The 17,471-nt window shown below is 45.5% G+C and overlaps 1 protein-coding gene across 2 annotated transcripts; it reads left to right on the top strand.

The window, feature by feature from the left end:
* Positions 1-107: 107 nt before the first annotated feature.
* Positions 108-15,900, top strand: Cd83 (CD83 molecule). Of its 2 annotated transcripts, none has more exons than XM_023712123.1 (5): positions 108-217; positions 302-417; positions 12,114-12,345; positions 14,021-14,127; positions 14,812-15,900. In XM_023712123.1, exons 1-5 carry the CDS (start codon positions 181-183, stop codon positions 14,935-14,937), a joined length of 618 nt encoding a protein of 205 aa, XP_023567891.1. In that variant the 5' UTR covers positions 108-180; the 3' UTR covers positions 14,938-15,900. The 2 variants fall into 2 exon arrangements, with proteins under 2 accessions (XP_023567891.1, XP_004628403.1); XM_004628346.2 differs by having other exon boundaries at positions 111-217; positions 14,809-15,900.
* Positions 15,901-17,471: the final 1,571 nt, after the last annotated feature.

Here is a 17,471-nt window from a genome sequence, read left to right as displayed (position 1 = left end):
CGACGCAGAGCCGACTCGGGCGCCCCCGGCGGGCGGCGCGGAGGGGGCGGGGACGCGGCGGGGGCGGGGACGCGGCGGGGGCGCGGGAGGCCGGCGGGCGGGGATCCCCCGGTGGCGCGAGGAAGTCCCCTCGCGCGGGTACAAGAGCGCGGGCGCGAGCGAGCCAGTAGCACCTCAGCCATGCCGCGCTGTCTCCAGCTCCTGCTCCTGAGCTGCGGTAGGGCCCGGGGCGCCTGTCACCCTCCTGCCCGCGACAACACGTCTGTCACCTTCTCACCATGCTCTCCCCTCTTTCTTGCAGCCTGCAGCCTTGCGCCCGCCACACGAGAGGTGAAGGTGGCCTGCTCCGGGACGGTGGACCTGCCCTGCCCCGCACCTTGGGACCCACAGGTCCCCTACCAGGTGTCCTGGGCCAAGGTAAGGGGCCACTGGGCCGCGGGGCTCACAGCGCGGGACCGAGCCGAGCGAGGGGCGGGGCGTCTCCCGCAGCTGAACGGGAGGCTCAGCTCCGGCTTCTGGAGACCCACCCTCGTGCCCCATCAACCCTGGGTCGCATCCAGGTACCCGGCTGCTGTAGGATTTGTTCCCCAAGGGCGTTGTCCTGTGCCTGTCCCTAAAGATGGTCCGTGATGCCAGTTTGGGAAGGGCAGAGGACCTTGCATTGTTAATTCTAGGGGCCACCTGTGGTGGCAGGCCACACAGAAAGCCGTAAGGGCCCCGGATGTGAGCATTGGGCAGCAGGGTTGTCCCCAGACTCCTGGTTTCTTGTATCTTGTGACTGTGATGCCCTGGCGGGGGAGGGGTAGCTTGCGAGGACGGGTCCGACACAAGTGACTTAGGCTGTGGCTACCAGGGGCCACCCGCTTTCTGGGACATCCTAGGCCTCCTCCTCACATCTGCTGCATCTCCATCCTGTGGCAGACAAGTGCCATCCAGCCGTGAACGCGCGAAGATGTAGGCGATGGAGCCTTGCGTGCTAGGAGGGCATCCAGGCCCTACTGCGAGAGCTTTGTTGCAGGAGGTGCTTTGCGGTTTCCTTTTGACATTCTCAGAGTCTGAGACTGCAGTGCCTGTGGCATTATAAAGCCCAGCGTGTGGAGGTTGACAGTCCTGGCATTTTGCTCCCCTTTGCGAGTGGTTACTGTCCCCTGGAACCTCCATTTTAAACCACATGAATGTAGCATCCCGGCATCGCTCTGTGGCTCTCTCTGATTTGCCATCTTACCTTGCAGGAAATCCCTGAGTGTGTGTAGCTTTGCACAAGAGGCAGGCCGCTCGTCTGCCACTTATCCTGGGCAGTGACCGCACCAATGCGTTTGTGCATTCTTCAGGCCCACCAGTTTGCTCTCTTGATTGCAGAGGTGCTCAGTGAATCCAGACCGGCACCCTGGGTGCTGTTCAGCAGAGATGCCACAGTTGCCTTCGCCCACCGTGTATTGTAGGCGACTAGGTGTTTGCACTGCCACTTTACTTCTATCTTGTTCTCTGTGGGAGACCAGGGAACCCAACTCCAAAATTGTTTGTAGAGTCGAAGCATTAACACTTTTAAAAATATGGTAGTCAGGCACGTTGGCATAAGTCTGCAATCCCAGCACTCTCAGAAGATGAGGCAGAAGGAGTGGCAGTTTCAGTGACGTCTGGGCAACTGAGCAACTCAGTGAAACCCTGTCTCAAAGTGAAAAATACAAAGGAGGGGCAGTGTTGGGTCTGTAGCTCAAGGTGAGGACCTTGGGTTCAGTCTCCAGAAATACCAGAGGGGGAAAAAAAAAAAAAACCACTGTTATCTGAGTGTTCATCCTACGTCAGGCTCCGAAGTAAATATTTACATATATTATCCATCCCCATCTTTTCAACTTGAACACAAAAGATCGGTGCCATTACCATTTTATTGCTACCAATCACGGCTGATAGGTGCGGAAACAGTCAGGAGAGGGAAATAACTCACTCGCTGTTACCCAGCTGACTAAATAGCAGGGAGTGAGCATGGAGCCAAGTGGTCTGACAGTGGCTCCCCAGTTGTAAGAACTCTATCTCGATATCTCTGTTTTCTACCTTAATTACTTACGGTACAGAAAATAGACATGTTCCTGGACTAGGGAGGCAGGGTTGTAGTTGTCTCAAACAAGGAGGAAAACATGAAACCGCTGTCCCTTCCAGACAGTAATTAAAAAAAAAAAAAAAAAGAAAACATTATTAATATCCTCCGGGGAGTAATTAAAAAGTACTCATGAAACAAGGGAATGAAATTTCAGACTGTAAAGTTCAAACAGTTGTCAAGTTAAATCTTCTTGCGCAGGGTGGTTTGGAATGGTTCAGTAAACCGTAGCAATTAACCTTTGGCTTCTCCGTGGATGTCAGCTGATGATGTAACTCTGTAATGTATGGGCTTGTCTACTGCATGCAGTTCTTCAAGATTTATCCTGAAGGGCTCTCCCAACAGTTGAGAGAAAAAGGCAGCAATCTTTTCGGCATTTTCTTCTTTTTCTGTTGGCCCATGGAAGAGGATCACTGAAAAATCACATTGTGCTTATTTTTAAAGAAACCAACTATAAGATTGGGGAAAACACATAGCTACCACATGCAAGGCTCTGGATTGAACCCCAGCACCACATTAAAGAAAAATTAAATTGTGGTTGAGGTTGGTGGTTAGCACAGTGGTGTTCTGCCAGTAAACTAAGCAGGTACCTTCCACCTGATATGTGCTGTTACTTTTAAATACTTTTGAACAGGTCTCAGCATATTCTATAGTTATTTGCTATTTTCCAGCCCAATAATTATACCTTTTCACTGATTGTGCTTGTACAACAAAAAATGGATAGAGTATTCTGGAAACAAGGCCAATGGTGAAATGCTGAACTATTTCATCTTACAGAAGGTTAAGTATCCCGTCCTCTTTTGACAGCTTTTTTGTCAGAGGTTTCAGGGAAGAGAGGTAGCCATGAAGTGAGGGACTTTCACCTGATGCTGTGGTGAGCTCCTGTTCCTCTGGGAGCCTGTCCCCTCTGCTGGGTGGGGAGGCGAAGCAAGGTCCTTTGGAGGGAATTTCCCTGTTTGCCCCCTTTGAATCACATTCTTGCAGGCCACCTGCAGATCACAGGGCTGGCTTGCTGTCTTCTGGTGTCATAGAGCTTCCTGCCATATTGATGACTGTGATTCACAAAGGACCCTTATAAAACATATAATTTTTAATCATTCACCTTTTACCAGGAACTTCAAGCAGATGATGTTCAATTAGTGTTCATAACCCTAATGAGCTGGGAAAGAGCTGTGTCTTTTTAGTCTCTCTGTTTCAAAGATGCAGAGCAAGAAATCTGAGCGGGTTCAGTAGAGACGCGCACAAGAGCTCTACGGTGAAGCCAAACGTGGACAGCAGTAGTCTAAGTGGACTTCCCAAAGGGTCCTTGCCTCATCCCTTTTCTGCCCTGTGACTTTTGAAGAAGGATGAGTGATTTGAGGAAAAAATAGAAAAATGAATACATAACATCCATGAGGTTCATTGTTCAATTTAGCTTTTGAAATTATAATAGATTGGGCTCTCCAGGGAGGTATTTTGAGAACATATGCAAATAGACTCTGAACCATCCCCCTTCCTCCTTTACTGTGAGATTTGACCTTTGTTTAAAATCTAGGAGAAGAGACATCATCCAGTGAAGTGTCCACAAGAGTGAGGCCATGCACGAGAGGCCTGTGACTGTGCTGAGTGTCGTGTCCGCACTCTCTTGAGTGAAGCTGCCCTGGTATAGAGAAGGAACATGACTCTGGATGAAGTGCTTTGGGCATGGTGGATGCCCTGCACTTGCACCCAGGAGTACTCACTGATCCAGGAGAGGCAGTTCCATCTTACAGCAGGTCTGACAGTCCGTGGTGACGCAGAATGAAAGAGGATATCTTGTGTCTTCTCTGGGCGGTGTTGCGGGGGCGAGGGCAGCCGTGCATCACAAGACAAGGCCCTGTTCAGAGGATTTCCAAAGGAAAGGAGAAGGGGAAGTAAGACAGTGATCTCATCTAACAGTTTAGACTTGAACTTTATCATATTTGAAAGAACCCCAGCTGTGGCAGACAGTGGCCCGCACTGTAGAGTGTTCTAATTTTGATGTGGATACTAAGGAAACTGTTGGAGAGCAGGACCATGGCTTGCAGGGAGCTACTTACAGTGTCACCGTGCAGGTCTTGCTCACTTGTCCTGGATTCACTGGAAAGCTGTCTTCTCTGTATGTTGAGAAACTCCTGTGGAATGGAATTGTAAGACTTGGGGTACCAAAGAAAGCATAGTACCTTGGGTGGAGATGGAGTTACGAATAGCTCAGTATGTGTCATCTATTCTGTCATGAATCCTAAAGGACCCATGCAGAAGGAGCTGGTGTATGTCATCAGTGTGCTTCCTTGACTCTAGAAGGTCATGTGTTGACAGTGCTTTTAAGGATAAATTTTTAGGAGAAAAATGAAATATTTCTACTTCAAATACAGAAAGATTGAAACATCAACATATGAACAATATATTAGAATAAAAGAAAAATCATGTTGTTCCCACTGACACCTACAGTCTGCTGTCGTGGGCTCCACCTTAGGTCAAATTATGAAAAAAGTAAAGTTGTTTTTCAGCTGGCTCTCCTGTTCATACTTTTATGCTTTAGAAAATCTTCCTAAGTCCCAAGTGTAAGCCATGTCCTGGGTCTGACGCTGGCCACCAAAGATCAACATAAAATTTGCTAGAGGAACATCTTGAGCAAAGGCATGGAACGGGGACTCCACAAAGGCCTTGCGAGGGAAGGGGTTGGGGGAAGAGTGACTTAAAAGGCAGAATGGTTCAGCAGGGTGACTGGAAGTTGATGTCAGAAGGTAGGCAGCTTGGAAATAGCCTTGAATGTCAACCAGTACTGACTTGAACTGTATCTTTTTGGCAGCCTTTCAAGGATTTTAACAAAGAGAAAGATCTAATGTGAAATAGACCTATAGAAAAGCATAGTTCTCATGATGCTGGCCAGAACGTAATTCAGTTTAGAAGATGAGCCTTAGAAGAGTCTTCTTGCTTTCATAGCAGTGGGGTTATCCTATCAGGTTAGCTCAGGGAAGTCTTTGGGAGTTTCTTGCTTTTTTGGGTTTCTTGGTCCCCATGCCTGGGCAGATGTTGGTTCTACATGGTTTCTCAGAAGTGGTGGATGAAATTTCCAGCAGGTGAGAATGGTGGATCATTGAGGCTTTGAATAATGACACAATGGAGTAAAATAGATAAAAACATTTAGCTTGAAAGAGGTTAGGGAGGGGGCAGCTGAGAGTTAGATAGAAAAATAAGGAAACAAAAATCCCCATGTGTTTTCCATGAATACAAGGGGAACCTGGGCTGCAAGAGACTGGATTGTCTTAGTTATTTTTTACATGGAAAAGGGGAAGTGTGCAGCAGATCTCAGTGACGCACAGGGAGATTTTACGTTCAGTGGTACTAAAAACAGATTTGTTACCTAAAAAAGGGTTCTTCCATCTAAAGCTGTTTCCATAATCTCTTCCTGGCTACTTCTGCAAGTATCCGAAATTTTATAACAATAGCCCTATTTTTTTAAATAGCCCTAATTTTATAATAATAGCCTCTCTCAGCTGCCGGCTTCTCCCTAAAGTGCTGCACCAAAATACTTCTCAGAGGTTTCCTGCATGTCCTCATCACGCTCTTCTTTTCTAGTTTTGTTTTGCATGGAAGTGTATTAGGGTAAAATTCCATTGAATGAACTTCAAAGGAGGCTGTGTCCCAGAAGAGACATTGGCTGTCTAGAAATATGGATGTAGACAGGGAAGCCCTTTAGAGAAAGGAGGATGCTAGTTGCCATAAACAATTCGATATCACCTTGGAGCAGACTTTGTGTGTGGGGTGGGCCTCATTTTCTGAGGGGGGAAACGTGTACGGGACTCAAAGTAGGACTAGCTAGAGGCTGGGGCCACATGGAGCCAGTTCCCTGTGTGCACCCATATTTATGTGGTGGTACAGGCTAGCCGTGTCCTTAGTGCTCTTGGAATTGTGAAGAGTGCCAGGTCTAACCAAATCAACCTTAAACATATTGGCTGATGTGTAGTCACAATGGGAAAATGTTGAAAAATCAAAATATAGTCCACATTTTCAGCTATGGCTGATGCTGTGATTGCATTGTGCCACCCCCAAGGTATTCTGAGGTCCTTATCCCTGGATCAGTGGTACTTTAGTTCACAAACTTAATTTGTTTCACTATTCGAGGTAAAATGGCCACGTTTATGTTCATACAGGAAATATGGACATTGTTGTGTTGTCACCTGATGTACAGTTCACAAAAGTCAAATTTTGCCAGAGTTTCCATTTGCCAACCTAATTTTTCACAAACAAAAGTGTTTGTGAGGGCCAGGGAGATGGCTCAGTGGAATAAGCACTTCCCTGGCAAGTGTAAGGGCCTGAGTTCAATCCCCGGTTCCGCAAAAAAAAAAGTGTTTGTGAGCTGAGGTACTGCTGTACTAACAATTGTGACTGTATTTGGAAAATAGGATCTTTGCAGATATAATCCAAGTAAGATGAGGTTGTACCATAGCACCAATGCACGATGCCTAATGCCCTTATAAAAGAGAAAATGGATATAAACACAAACAAGGAGAATACCAAGATGGAAGCAGATTGGAGTGGCGTGTCTATAAGCCAAGGAAGCTGAGGGTGGCCAGCAACAGCAGAAGTAAAGAGAAAGGCACAGACCAGATCCCCTCCAAGGTTTTGGAAAGAAAACATGGCCCTGCAGAGACCTTGTCTTCTGCGTCATGAGAGAATCCATTTATGTTGCGTTAAACCCCTTAGTTGGTTGTGCTCCTACTAGGCAAATGCCACTAGACTTAGAAGTAGCTAAATGTCCCCAGAACTTGGCGATTTTTCGTCTTTCAGCAACTTCTTCCTTTATGTTGGTTTTCTTGCCAGTTTCCACATGGTAGTGAGATATACAGATTTGTGTATCTTTCCAAAACACAAATGCAAAGAAAAAGCTGTGCTTCTCACCTACCATATCTGCCCATGTCTGATTATTCTCAAGTGGCTTTCACTGGGTCACGCACCCATCAGAATCTGTCTCTATGGGCATGGGTTGTCAGGCCAGTGTGAAATGTACCTCCTCTAATACCAAGAGGGGAACTCCGTAAAGAATGTGAACTCAGCGCTCTGTCATCCCCATGCCAATGTCCAGGGTGTTCCCATTTGGTTCTTATAATAATCCCCTTCCAGACAAGAGCCCAAAACTCAGAGGGGCAGCAATTTCCTGAAGATGTTCAGGCTAACTACTGGAGACTGTGGGACTTGGCTTTAGCTTTTTGATTCCGAAGCTAATGCTCATGTAATTTTTCCAATATTTCTAAAATCCACTCATTCACTAGAACACACTTGAAAATGTCTTGGATTGTTTTACATACTGAATAAATCCTTGGCTATATATATATATATATAGTAACGTGCATAGGGTTTCCCATGGGATTGGTATTATGGTTAGGGTCTGCATACACCGAAAATATCTTCACACCAATTGGGTGAGATGTCACCCCAGGTCCCAGTGGAGCAAGAGCAAGCCCGTCTGGGTGCTACACAGCCAGCTGGCCGAGAGCAGAAGGAGCCTTGCTGGGCAGGGTGTGCTTTCAGCTCCGGCCAACTCCAGAGCCGGGCTCTTCATTATGCTGCCTCTGCTCTACTCGTAATTCTTGTTAACAGCCATAAATCCAACTCTGTCTGTTAGACTCAGTAAATTTCAAAGTGGAAAATCATTTTTCTAATAAAACTACACTTAGAAAAAAACGATGTTAATGTTCATACATTCTACCCTCATTATGACATCAACCTCTGAGCCAAACTATTTTGCACGTTATAAAGAGCGGTTTTTATGATGAATGGGGATTATATTGGCACTTTAATTGAGTTAGAAACCAAGGTACATGAATGTTAGTGCACAAGAGATGCAATAAAAAAAGCTGTTTCACTGTGGTTGGAATACATCAGATTAATTTAACGCCACCTCAGAATACTGAGTCTCTCCCTTTAAATATGTTTTTATCAAATTTTTAGATGAAATATTTATATGTATATGCATAATTTTTTCCCTTCAAATGAAATTTTTCTTTCAGTTGAGCCTCTATCATGTTTTTTAACAGATCAAATGTATGAGAAAGTTGGGTTTCAACTTTTTGAGCAAAACCCTTTCTTTGCTGTGGGGATAGAATGTTGCCTTCTTATACTTAAATATGATCATTAGGAGATGGGCACAGAGTTGAATAAAATTGCGTAAACTTTTGAAAAACACGTGCTGCATTAGAGCTCGTGATTGAAATGTTGGTCCAGTTCCAGCTCTCTCTCTCTTTCTGTATTTATTTATTTTATTTCCTGGTTCAAATTTGTTCATTCTTGATAACAACAAAATCTGCTTAACTCACATGCCCTTAAAATTAGTACAGTCCTCGTGTTTAATTCAGCGAATTAAAGCCAGTTTATGCTAATTTAGGGCTTGTGGTTTTCTTTGGGTCAAAACTCTAATTCAGAGCAAGGATATGGTAGTTCAGTTATTTAGTTAAATTGGAGACCTTGACACAAGTCAAAGTCCGGAGGCTTTCTGCAAATGAGATAATCTCATATTTTGCTCTGTTCTAATTCCTTCCAAAAGCAAAGTTGTCAGCTCAGGAAAGTTAATGCACAGAGTGTGGATTTTTAAAACAGTATCAGGATAAGTGTTTTGAGAAATTAATTTGCCCAAATTGTGTTGTTCATTCAAATGCTATGTGACAATATTACCACCGTGAAGTGTGTATTAAAGAGTTCCTACAATTACGCTTGGCTGTGAATGATTCGGAGGGTGCTTTTGTTATAAATTACTATTTCCTAAATGCTTTTGCAGAGAAGCATTGAAACCCTTTTAGATTTGGAATGTTTAAAGAGCCTTTCTTGCCAGTGATTGATTTTGATCCAGCTCCAATGCTTCTAAGAACTCAGGAAACAAAGTGAAGTTGAAGATGACCCATAAGCTGTCACTCTGTTCCTCCTCTGAAATTTCTCCTTTGGTCCTTGGTGCTAAATCTCCCATGCCTAGCTCATCTGAAGAGGCAGGATAGTGCGTCCGTGGTGCACGTGGTGAGGATGATATGAACTTTTGCATAAAAAGTTCATTGACTGGGTTAGTACCCTGACTCCATTTTGAGGACAAAACATTAACATAGACACCACCACTACTTTTACAGCCATGGGCACACCCCATATTTCTCATGTAGAGTGACATGGGAAATGCCAGGCTGACAGGGAAATGAACACTGCATATATACCTAGAACCTGAACCTGGAGGGAAGGCTATGAAACATTCCCAGGCACACTTTATGTCTCTGAAGACTGTTGCCTATTTAGTAGTCCCATTTCCTCCGTGATTTTAGTCTCCTTTGTTTCAGCTATCCATGATCAACCATGATCTGAAGATATTAAATAGAAAAATTCCATAAGTAAGCAATTCATGAGTTTTAAATTCCTTTCTGTTCTGAACAGCGAGATGAAATCTCACACATTGTCCCCAGTTGGACATGAGCCAGCCCTTTGTGCTGCAGATCCACACTGTATATGTTACCCACCTGTTAATCACTTGATGACTGTTTGCATTCAGATTCACTATTATGGTATCACAGGGCTTGTGTTCGAGTAACCCATATTTTATTTCATAAAATGACCCCAGAGTGTGAGACTAGAGATGCTAACAGTTCACATAAACTAAAGAGAAGCTTAAGTGAAAAGGTGAAAGTTCTCCAATTAATAAGGAAAAGAAACAAAATCTTGTGCTGAAATTGCTAAAATCTATAATTATAACTGATCTCCTATCCCTGAAATTGTGAAAGAGAAAAATACTTCTTGTGTGACTTCTACTTTACACCTCATACAGATGGAAAAGGCATACATTTCTGGAGGGAAACATGAGGGAAATGGGGGCTTAATTTGTAAAACATACTTTACAAACCAATTTGCATACAGTAACTGTTTGTATGTACATACATGAAAATTATATTTAGGGTCTGGTATTATCAAAGGCTTCAGGTACCTCTGGGGGTCTTGGAATATGCCCCCTTTTCAATAAGAGGGGATGCTAATATAGTCAAGCTGCAAGGCAAGAAGTGCTGTTCGTTAGCGTGGCTGGAGTTCTCAGGCTAGTTCGCCTGCTCTTCGCTGCACTCAGGAGAGAGGATCTTCGGGAGATGCCTATAGGAGACCTGAGTTGCTTTGTCCTGGTCCCACCCATGGCTGCACTAATTCAGCAAATCCTAGCTCTGCAGGAGGTTGCTTTAACATTTTGTTTATAATTCCCTTTAGTTTTTCATACTGTCCTGAAAGCCTCACCTTGCCTTTGTGTTGCCATTTAAAAATAACCAGAGGCTGGAATTTTTGTCAGAGGCCCAATGGAAATCCAATCATCAAACATGCCTGTCTGTATGTTGAAGTAGCTGCTGGTTGTTAAGATGCGCTCCTCCCTGAGAACAGGGAGAAAGCTGATGCTCACCGCTTCTGATCACCAGTACCTCATTGCCTGAGCTAGCTGGGCAGTGGGGCCATCTTTATGTGAAGAGGAGCTTCCAGGGGCCTTGGGAAGTTTTGATCCTGATTTTCCAGGGGACTGGATGGGAGCAGCTCCCTGGGAGAAAACGAGGGCCTGACCAGCCTTAGGTGGCTGTTGGAGCCATTTGTGTCTGGAGGTAAACTAGAAAGGAGGAATGTGGGGAGTGCGGAGACTTGGGTGGCTTGGTCTGCTCATGCTGCCCTCAGGAGCAGCTCTGGCACTGGTTGGTGCTCTGTGTGGGCCCCCCAAAGCCCTGCTTGGTGGGAGGAAGCACCTCAGCTGAGCTGTGAAGCTGAGCCCACAGTCTGTGGTTTCCTTACGCTTGGAAAGGAAAAAAAACTTGTGTGAAATTCGGTGTGTTCTGGAATCATTTGGACACCTTTTGTTTCCTCCAAGCTTCTTTGGCCATCTCTGCTTTTCTCCTTTCTCTTGAATATCAGAGGCCCCAGTTTTCTGACTTCCTCTTATAGATTCTGGACTGTTCAGCAAAATCTTTTAAGCACAAGCAGGAACCCCGGGAAATGGGATTTATGTATAGAGACTCCACATGGGAAGAGCCTTTCTTCTCAGTGGCTGTGAAGAGTGAGTGATAAATCTGCCACCAGATGTCTCTGTAGCCCACTCTACCAGCCTGACAGCACAGGGAGTGCTGTGGGACTTGAGCTTTGTGTGACCTTATGGTACAGTCCCAGACTAAATATGTGAAGCAGAAATGAATCTTGTGTGTGTTGTGAGTGTTGCTCACACGCACCTGCATCATGCACTTTCTTTCAGAGGGTATCCCCACATCCCTAGGTTGTCTGTTCCCCCAGCCTGAGTGCCTCTTAAATGTCAGATAAAAGCTGCAAAATGCTCCCCAGACAGGAGGCTGGCCATTTCCGGATGCCACCATAGACCCAACTGATGGTGGATGTGGTGTGTGGAGCATCTTCGAAGTAGGAGATGGTGCAAACGTTCCACCACTTGAGTCCCAGAGGTAGCTTGTCTACTTGGGTACTGAGCTGTGCCTGTGGCTGCCTTCCCATGTGCTGCTGGCCACGACCACATCACGATCTGACCAGAGGCACCACCACAGAGCTCGCTCTTTCCCTCTCTTCCTGCTTTAGCGTAGAGAAAAGTGTGGCACGTCCCTCGAAGTGGGGCATGAGCATGCATGTGCACAGCCTTGGAGGAAGAAGGCGACAGTTCGCAGGCCCGGCTCAGCTGCATTCCCCTCTGCAGTTCAGTTGTCTGGAACTATCTTAACAGATTTAAGAGTTTTTCCAAATAAAAGGCTAGGAGTCCAAAATTAAAAACCTGTCACTCTCTCCCTTCTAGGATTGGAAGTTAGGCTACTGGTACTAGAATTATAAAATGCAGTCTTGACTTTATTCCAAAGAAAATACAGGCTAAAAGGATGTTTATAGATTCTATCTTTCTCCCTTGGAGTTCACACATACAAACAAAAGCCAAACACCTCCTACTTCAGAAACATGACTTTTGGATGTTTTTTTTGGAAGACAAGATGCAAAACCTTGGTATCAACACAATGTGCTGATTGTTTCTCCACAGCTCACAGAGGGTGGCGAGGAGAGAGTGGAGTCACCCCAGGAAGACGTACACCTTGGTGGACAGAGCTATGATCAGAGAACACAAAACGGCTCTTCCAAAGCCCCTGAAGAAAAGCCCTATTCCCTGAAGATCCAGAACACTACCAGCTGCAGCTCGGGGACGTACAGGTGTACTCTGCAGGAGCTGGGAGGCCAGAGGAACCTCAGCGGTGTGGTGACTCTGAAAGTGATAGGTAAGGTGACTTGCTGTGCTTGTTTGCTTTTGGCAGAGTGCATGGCACTTCCTATAGGTCCTGAGACCCACCTTCTCGTTTGGAACCTAACTACAGCTTGGTGTCACCTCTGTGCCAATGGCTGAATTCCATTGCAAGAATGTCATAACATTTTTTTTTAATGTGGTCTAAACTATGCATTGACTTTTGCCCAACACTTGTTAAGGGTTAAGTCTGGAAATGACAGGCATGTTGTGCTAGAACCCCTGGTTTTACACTATAGCTACTTTCTCTTAGTATCAGTTATCTGAGACTAGTCAGAGGTAAAGTAATATTCTGAAACTCACAAGAACTCAGTCACCATGTAGTGTGCACACATGCACACACACACACACACACACACACACACACACACACACACACACAAACACCCTTACTGCCCCCTCCCATCCCTGGCCCTTTACCCATTTGTGGTGTGTCCTTGTGACATTGTGACACCTACCATCATATGCACGGATTTGTTTACTGTCCACTTCCAAGAAAGGAAGAACTGTTTTGTTTTCTGCTTGCCCGAGCACATAGGAGGCCCTCGCCGAACCTCACTCACCTGGAAGGGAAATGAGAGCTGCCTTGCAGGGAGAAGGGCAGCACGCCCTGTGGAGAGCAGGCAGCAGTGATCAGAGGACGGACGATTGTCTCCCCTTTTTCTCTTCTGAGGCAGACTGGGATCCTTCAGTTCTGGATCACAAGCTGACCCTGCTGCTAATCAGCCTGTGGCCTTGGGCACCTCACTGAGCTACCCAAAGCCTCAGTGGTGTCATCTCTAAAAAGAGACAATAATATCCACCCCCTGAACTCTTCCCTAAGGTTAAACAAGCCATTGCATCCACATGCGGAGGGCAGCAGAGGAGGTAGCCTAGGTGCTCAGTCAGTGTGAGGCTCCCTTGTGGCAGTGGCTGTTGTCCCTTTTAATTGAGGTGCAGACCCCAGTGAGAAGCCATCCCTGGGCTATTGTATGTAGTTTGGGGTCTAGTTTCTAACCTGAAGGTGCCAGGGGAGGAGTTCCCTGGGGTCATCTGCCTACCATCTGTTGCTTGGGCCATAAACAGATTCCTTTAGCAACCACACCACAGCCCATGCCAAACTTGCTGTGTAGTGCAGTGGTGTCCCCTGGGTCACCCTCTTCCAAGTGGTACAGCCATAGCCCTCAAAGTCCCTGGGGACACGGAGCCCTGGGGTCATGGAAAAGCTCAGATTCTTCCAAAATGGGTGGACTTTCTTTGGCAGTAGTAAGGCAGTTCCTGCCTGATTTCATAGTTACGAATCCTCCTGAGATGAAGACACAGCAGAAGTCAATCAAGGGAACTGACGGGTGAACAAATGGGGGACCACCTGAGGTGCAGATGAGAGCCAGGCAAGCCTGATTTCCACTTGAACGCCTGTCCCTGTCAAGTATACCAGTCCTTGCCCTCTGAGCCTCAGCTGCTATTCCTGTAATGTGGGGATTCAGAGCTGCTCTGAAGATGGAGGACACAATGTGTACATATCCCATGGTACACAGCTGGGGACAGACTGGCATGCCTGATGCCCAAACCTGAGAGAAGGCATGGGTGACAATGGGTTGGGCTGGAGGTAGCCTTGTATTACGGTAGAAAAATCGTATTAAAATGGTTTCATATATTACCTTTCTTTACAGGATGCTTTAAGGAACCTAAAGAAACAACATTCAGAAAATACAGAGCTGAGATTGTCCTGCTCTTTTCGCTGGTCATTTTCTACTTAACACTCATCATTTTCACTTGTGTAAGTAACTGCTTAAAGCATCTATTACTATGAACAGATCACCTAGGAATGCCCATGGCAATATGCTCTGTATTAGTGCAAATGATTGAATAATGGGGAAAGTGATGATTTTCCTATCTCTGGATGGACTGAGGGCCCCACACTAGAAAGATCATGATAGGAAGCTCCCCAAAATGATTCCAGCTTGTTTTTTTGTCTACTCTTTGACAAGGAAATGAAGTAAGCTTGAGAGATGTCCAAAGAGCCCACTAAAATCTAGAAGGTCATGTAGTAACAGCAGTGAGGTCACGTGAGACCTTCCACCAGCCCGGGACAGAGGCCCAGTCTTCCCTGTAGGTGAGGATGTAAGGTCAGACACCTAGGAGATGTATCTGTCCCTTTTCCAGATAGCAGATTCTAAAACATGAGTGATATTAGCCTCTTGCTGGCAAATGCCTGCTTCTGTAGGCTCCAGTTTTCCATACAGATCTCCAGCAGGGGTCTGAAATGGCTGTAATCCAGAATCAGCAACTCTGCATGCAAAAGAAATGGCACAAGTGTTGTGCAGCATGAGAGAAGGGAGCCATGCACTAGGCCTGCCCACGTGAATCCCTGTGTGAGCTCTGCAGGACCGGGTGGCTGCTGCCACCTCTACTCAGTTATTCACACCTCAACCTCTCTTTTTTATTCCACTTTTTTCAGAAATTTGCACGACTACAGAGTATTTTCCCAGACATTTCTAAACCTGGTATGGAGCGAGCTTTTTTCCCGGTCGCCTCCCCAAATAAGTATTTGGGGCCAGTGACTCTTCACAAGACAGAAGTGGTGTGAACAGGATTTCCGCTGGGTTTTTGAAGTCAAGGGCTCAGTGCTGTGCCAGGCTGCCATGGGACAAGAGAAGAATGAGCCCCACCTAGAAGATGACACCCTGCCTGTGAGGTCTTTCATCTGACTGAGAACATCTGAAAGGATCCCACCCACTTTGTGCTTGCGGGGTCTTGAAAACCATCACGTGATCACATAGCATGGGCCATTGCTACTTCTGCACGGCTGCCATCTTGGATTTTATGCAGCTATCTGGTCAACCTCTTGGACACTCTTTCAGTCGCACAAAAGCTATAGTGAGATGCAGTTGGAAACGGGTCTTGGGAAATTTGAATACCCGGAGCTGGCCCTGTGATTGATTCCTAAGGACAGCTATCCTCTTCCACATCTGGGAAATATTTCTTTGAATTTTCTGTGTTTTGTTGCACCAGCCCAGATGTCTTATCTTACATCTGTGAAAGATTGACAGGCCAAGCTGTGAGATAGTGAGAAATATTTGTCAAATAATTTCCTGGTGTGAAGGTTCTGCTATTACTAAGGATGATTATGTTTATATAGAAGTGAAAGATCGGTGGACTGGTCCCCAAAGGGCCTTTACATCTGGGAAAGACACCCATAAAGAAGCAATAAAGAAGAGTGCCACATTTATTTTTATATTTATGTGTACTTATCCAAGAAGGATTTGTGTTTTTCTTCTTTTGAAATCTATCTAGTTAGATAGCACTGCTAACTGTCAAGCAGTTAGGATGTGGAGAGGGAGAAGAATTCAGGGAGTGACAGTAGGACAGAGAAGATAAAGAACTATTGAGTGATCTGTTTGGAATACTAGACCAACCACGTCATCTGATTCTAGTCCCCAATGTCTCACTACCTACCTGTATGAGTTTGGACAAGTTTTTTATGGTTCCTTCATCATCAGTTGTAAAATTGAAGGCTGTTATATGGGTTGATTAAAATAATATATGTGAACATGCTTTGAAAAGGCATAAAGTACTATACAAACTCAGCACTCCACTGGTCATTAGTTATCCTTGCTATTATCATGGTGTATTTCTTGTGTTCTCCATCACTCAGAACAAAGAGGGCTGCAAAGAGAATAGTCCTGTAGTCTTCCATGTGGATTCCCTTCTGTATGCCAATATTGGAGAGTGAAGGGGATGCTGAGTTGATTTAGTATTTTTTGTCTCTGTCATCACTTTCCTGGTATTAAAGGTGTGCATGTGAATAGGAAATGTTTTGGTTTTTTTCTTCTTCCAAGTACTCGTGAGATTTTGTGATGAGTTCTAGGATGTCAGTTTGTTCTGCTGGAAAACAGAAACCAAGATGGATTGGAGAGAAAATAGATGAGCCCTGGTGGCCCTTCCTCTGGGAAGTAGGGTTGATCTCCCAGAGGAAGCATCCCTCCTTTCCAAGGCGCTCGGACTGCATCACCCTCTGTTCAGCACACAGTCGACCCCCGACACGCATGGCCACAAGGATGGGATAGAAAGAGAGCATTTCTGTCTCAGAAGGGTGTGTAATGTTAGGGACTTTGAACCTGGGACTCATGGAGTTTTACTCAAGATTCTTAAATAGGTCCTTTAGCCCCCAAGTATTGAGAGTAATCTGTACAACTGGTTATGATAATCAGAAAAGCATCATAGGTGAATGGCTCTTTACAAAGATCAATGCACATAAAATGGCTGTAAAAGCTGTAGGTTCCCTTTCGGTAAAGTTAACTGCATTCTCAAATGCTTTACCGTGAGTGCTGGAGCGATCACTTAGCAGGTTGATTAAGAACTGAGTTCTTATCCACCTGGAGTTGTACTACCTTGGACTGGGACCTACTACTCTAAAGTGCAGGTACGAGATCTTTAAACAGGAATATTGTATACCCAGTAAGTATATCGTGACAATTAAGTGAGATGTTATGTGGAGCAACTGAGCCCAGGGTCTAGCAAACAGTAAGTCGATACCTGAACAAGAAGGGAGGCAAGAAGGTGGAGACAATGTCAGAGGCTGTGAATCTCCTAGAAAATGGCTTTGTGAAAAGGAACAGACTGACTTGGTGGGTTCCTGTGTTGCTCTCAGAGGGTGCCTAGGGGATTAGCTAAGTGTTCCGCGGCCATCAGTGTTACAGTGCAAGAGAGACCAGAAAGGAGGCTGTTCCTGGTTGGGTTACTCTGCCTTTGGGTCAACTCAACATTTGTAACCAAGTATGTGATCTATGAAAAAGGTATTGGGGCTGGGGAGATAGCTCAGTGGTATAAGTGCTTGCCTTGCAAGCACAAGGTCCAGAGTTCAATCTCCAGTACCAAAGGAAAAAAAGGAAAAAGTGTAGGGGTGTGGGGGGAGGGTACAAGGGCAGGGAAGGCTGATTTATGAAGAAAATTGAATGGATTTTCTAATTGGGTCCTATCAAGAAAATTTAGAGTGTGGTAGATTTTCACGGACCTTATTTATTCTGTCCTACTGTCAGGGAAAGCTTCTCTCAGGCATCTTCTGTCTACGGAATTAGATCTACAGTTATAATCATCTTGCCTTGGGATGTCTCAGGACAC

Source organism: Octodon degus, unplaced genomic scaffold (assembly GCF_000260255.1).
Source record: "Octodon degus isolate 3935 unplaced genomic scaffold, OctDeg1.0 scaffold00023, whole genome shotgun sequence".
NCBI lineage: Eukaryota > Metazoa > Chordata > Mammalia > Rodentia > Octodontidae > Octodon > Octodon degus.
This window is presented reverse-complemented; position numbering and strand designations above follow the sequence as displayed.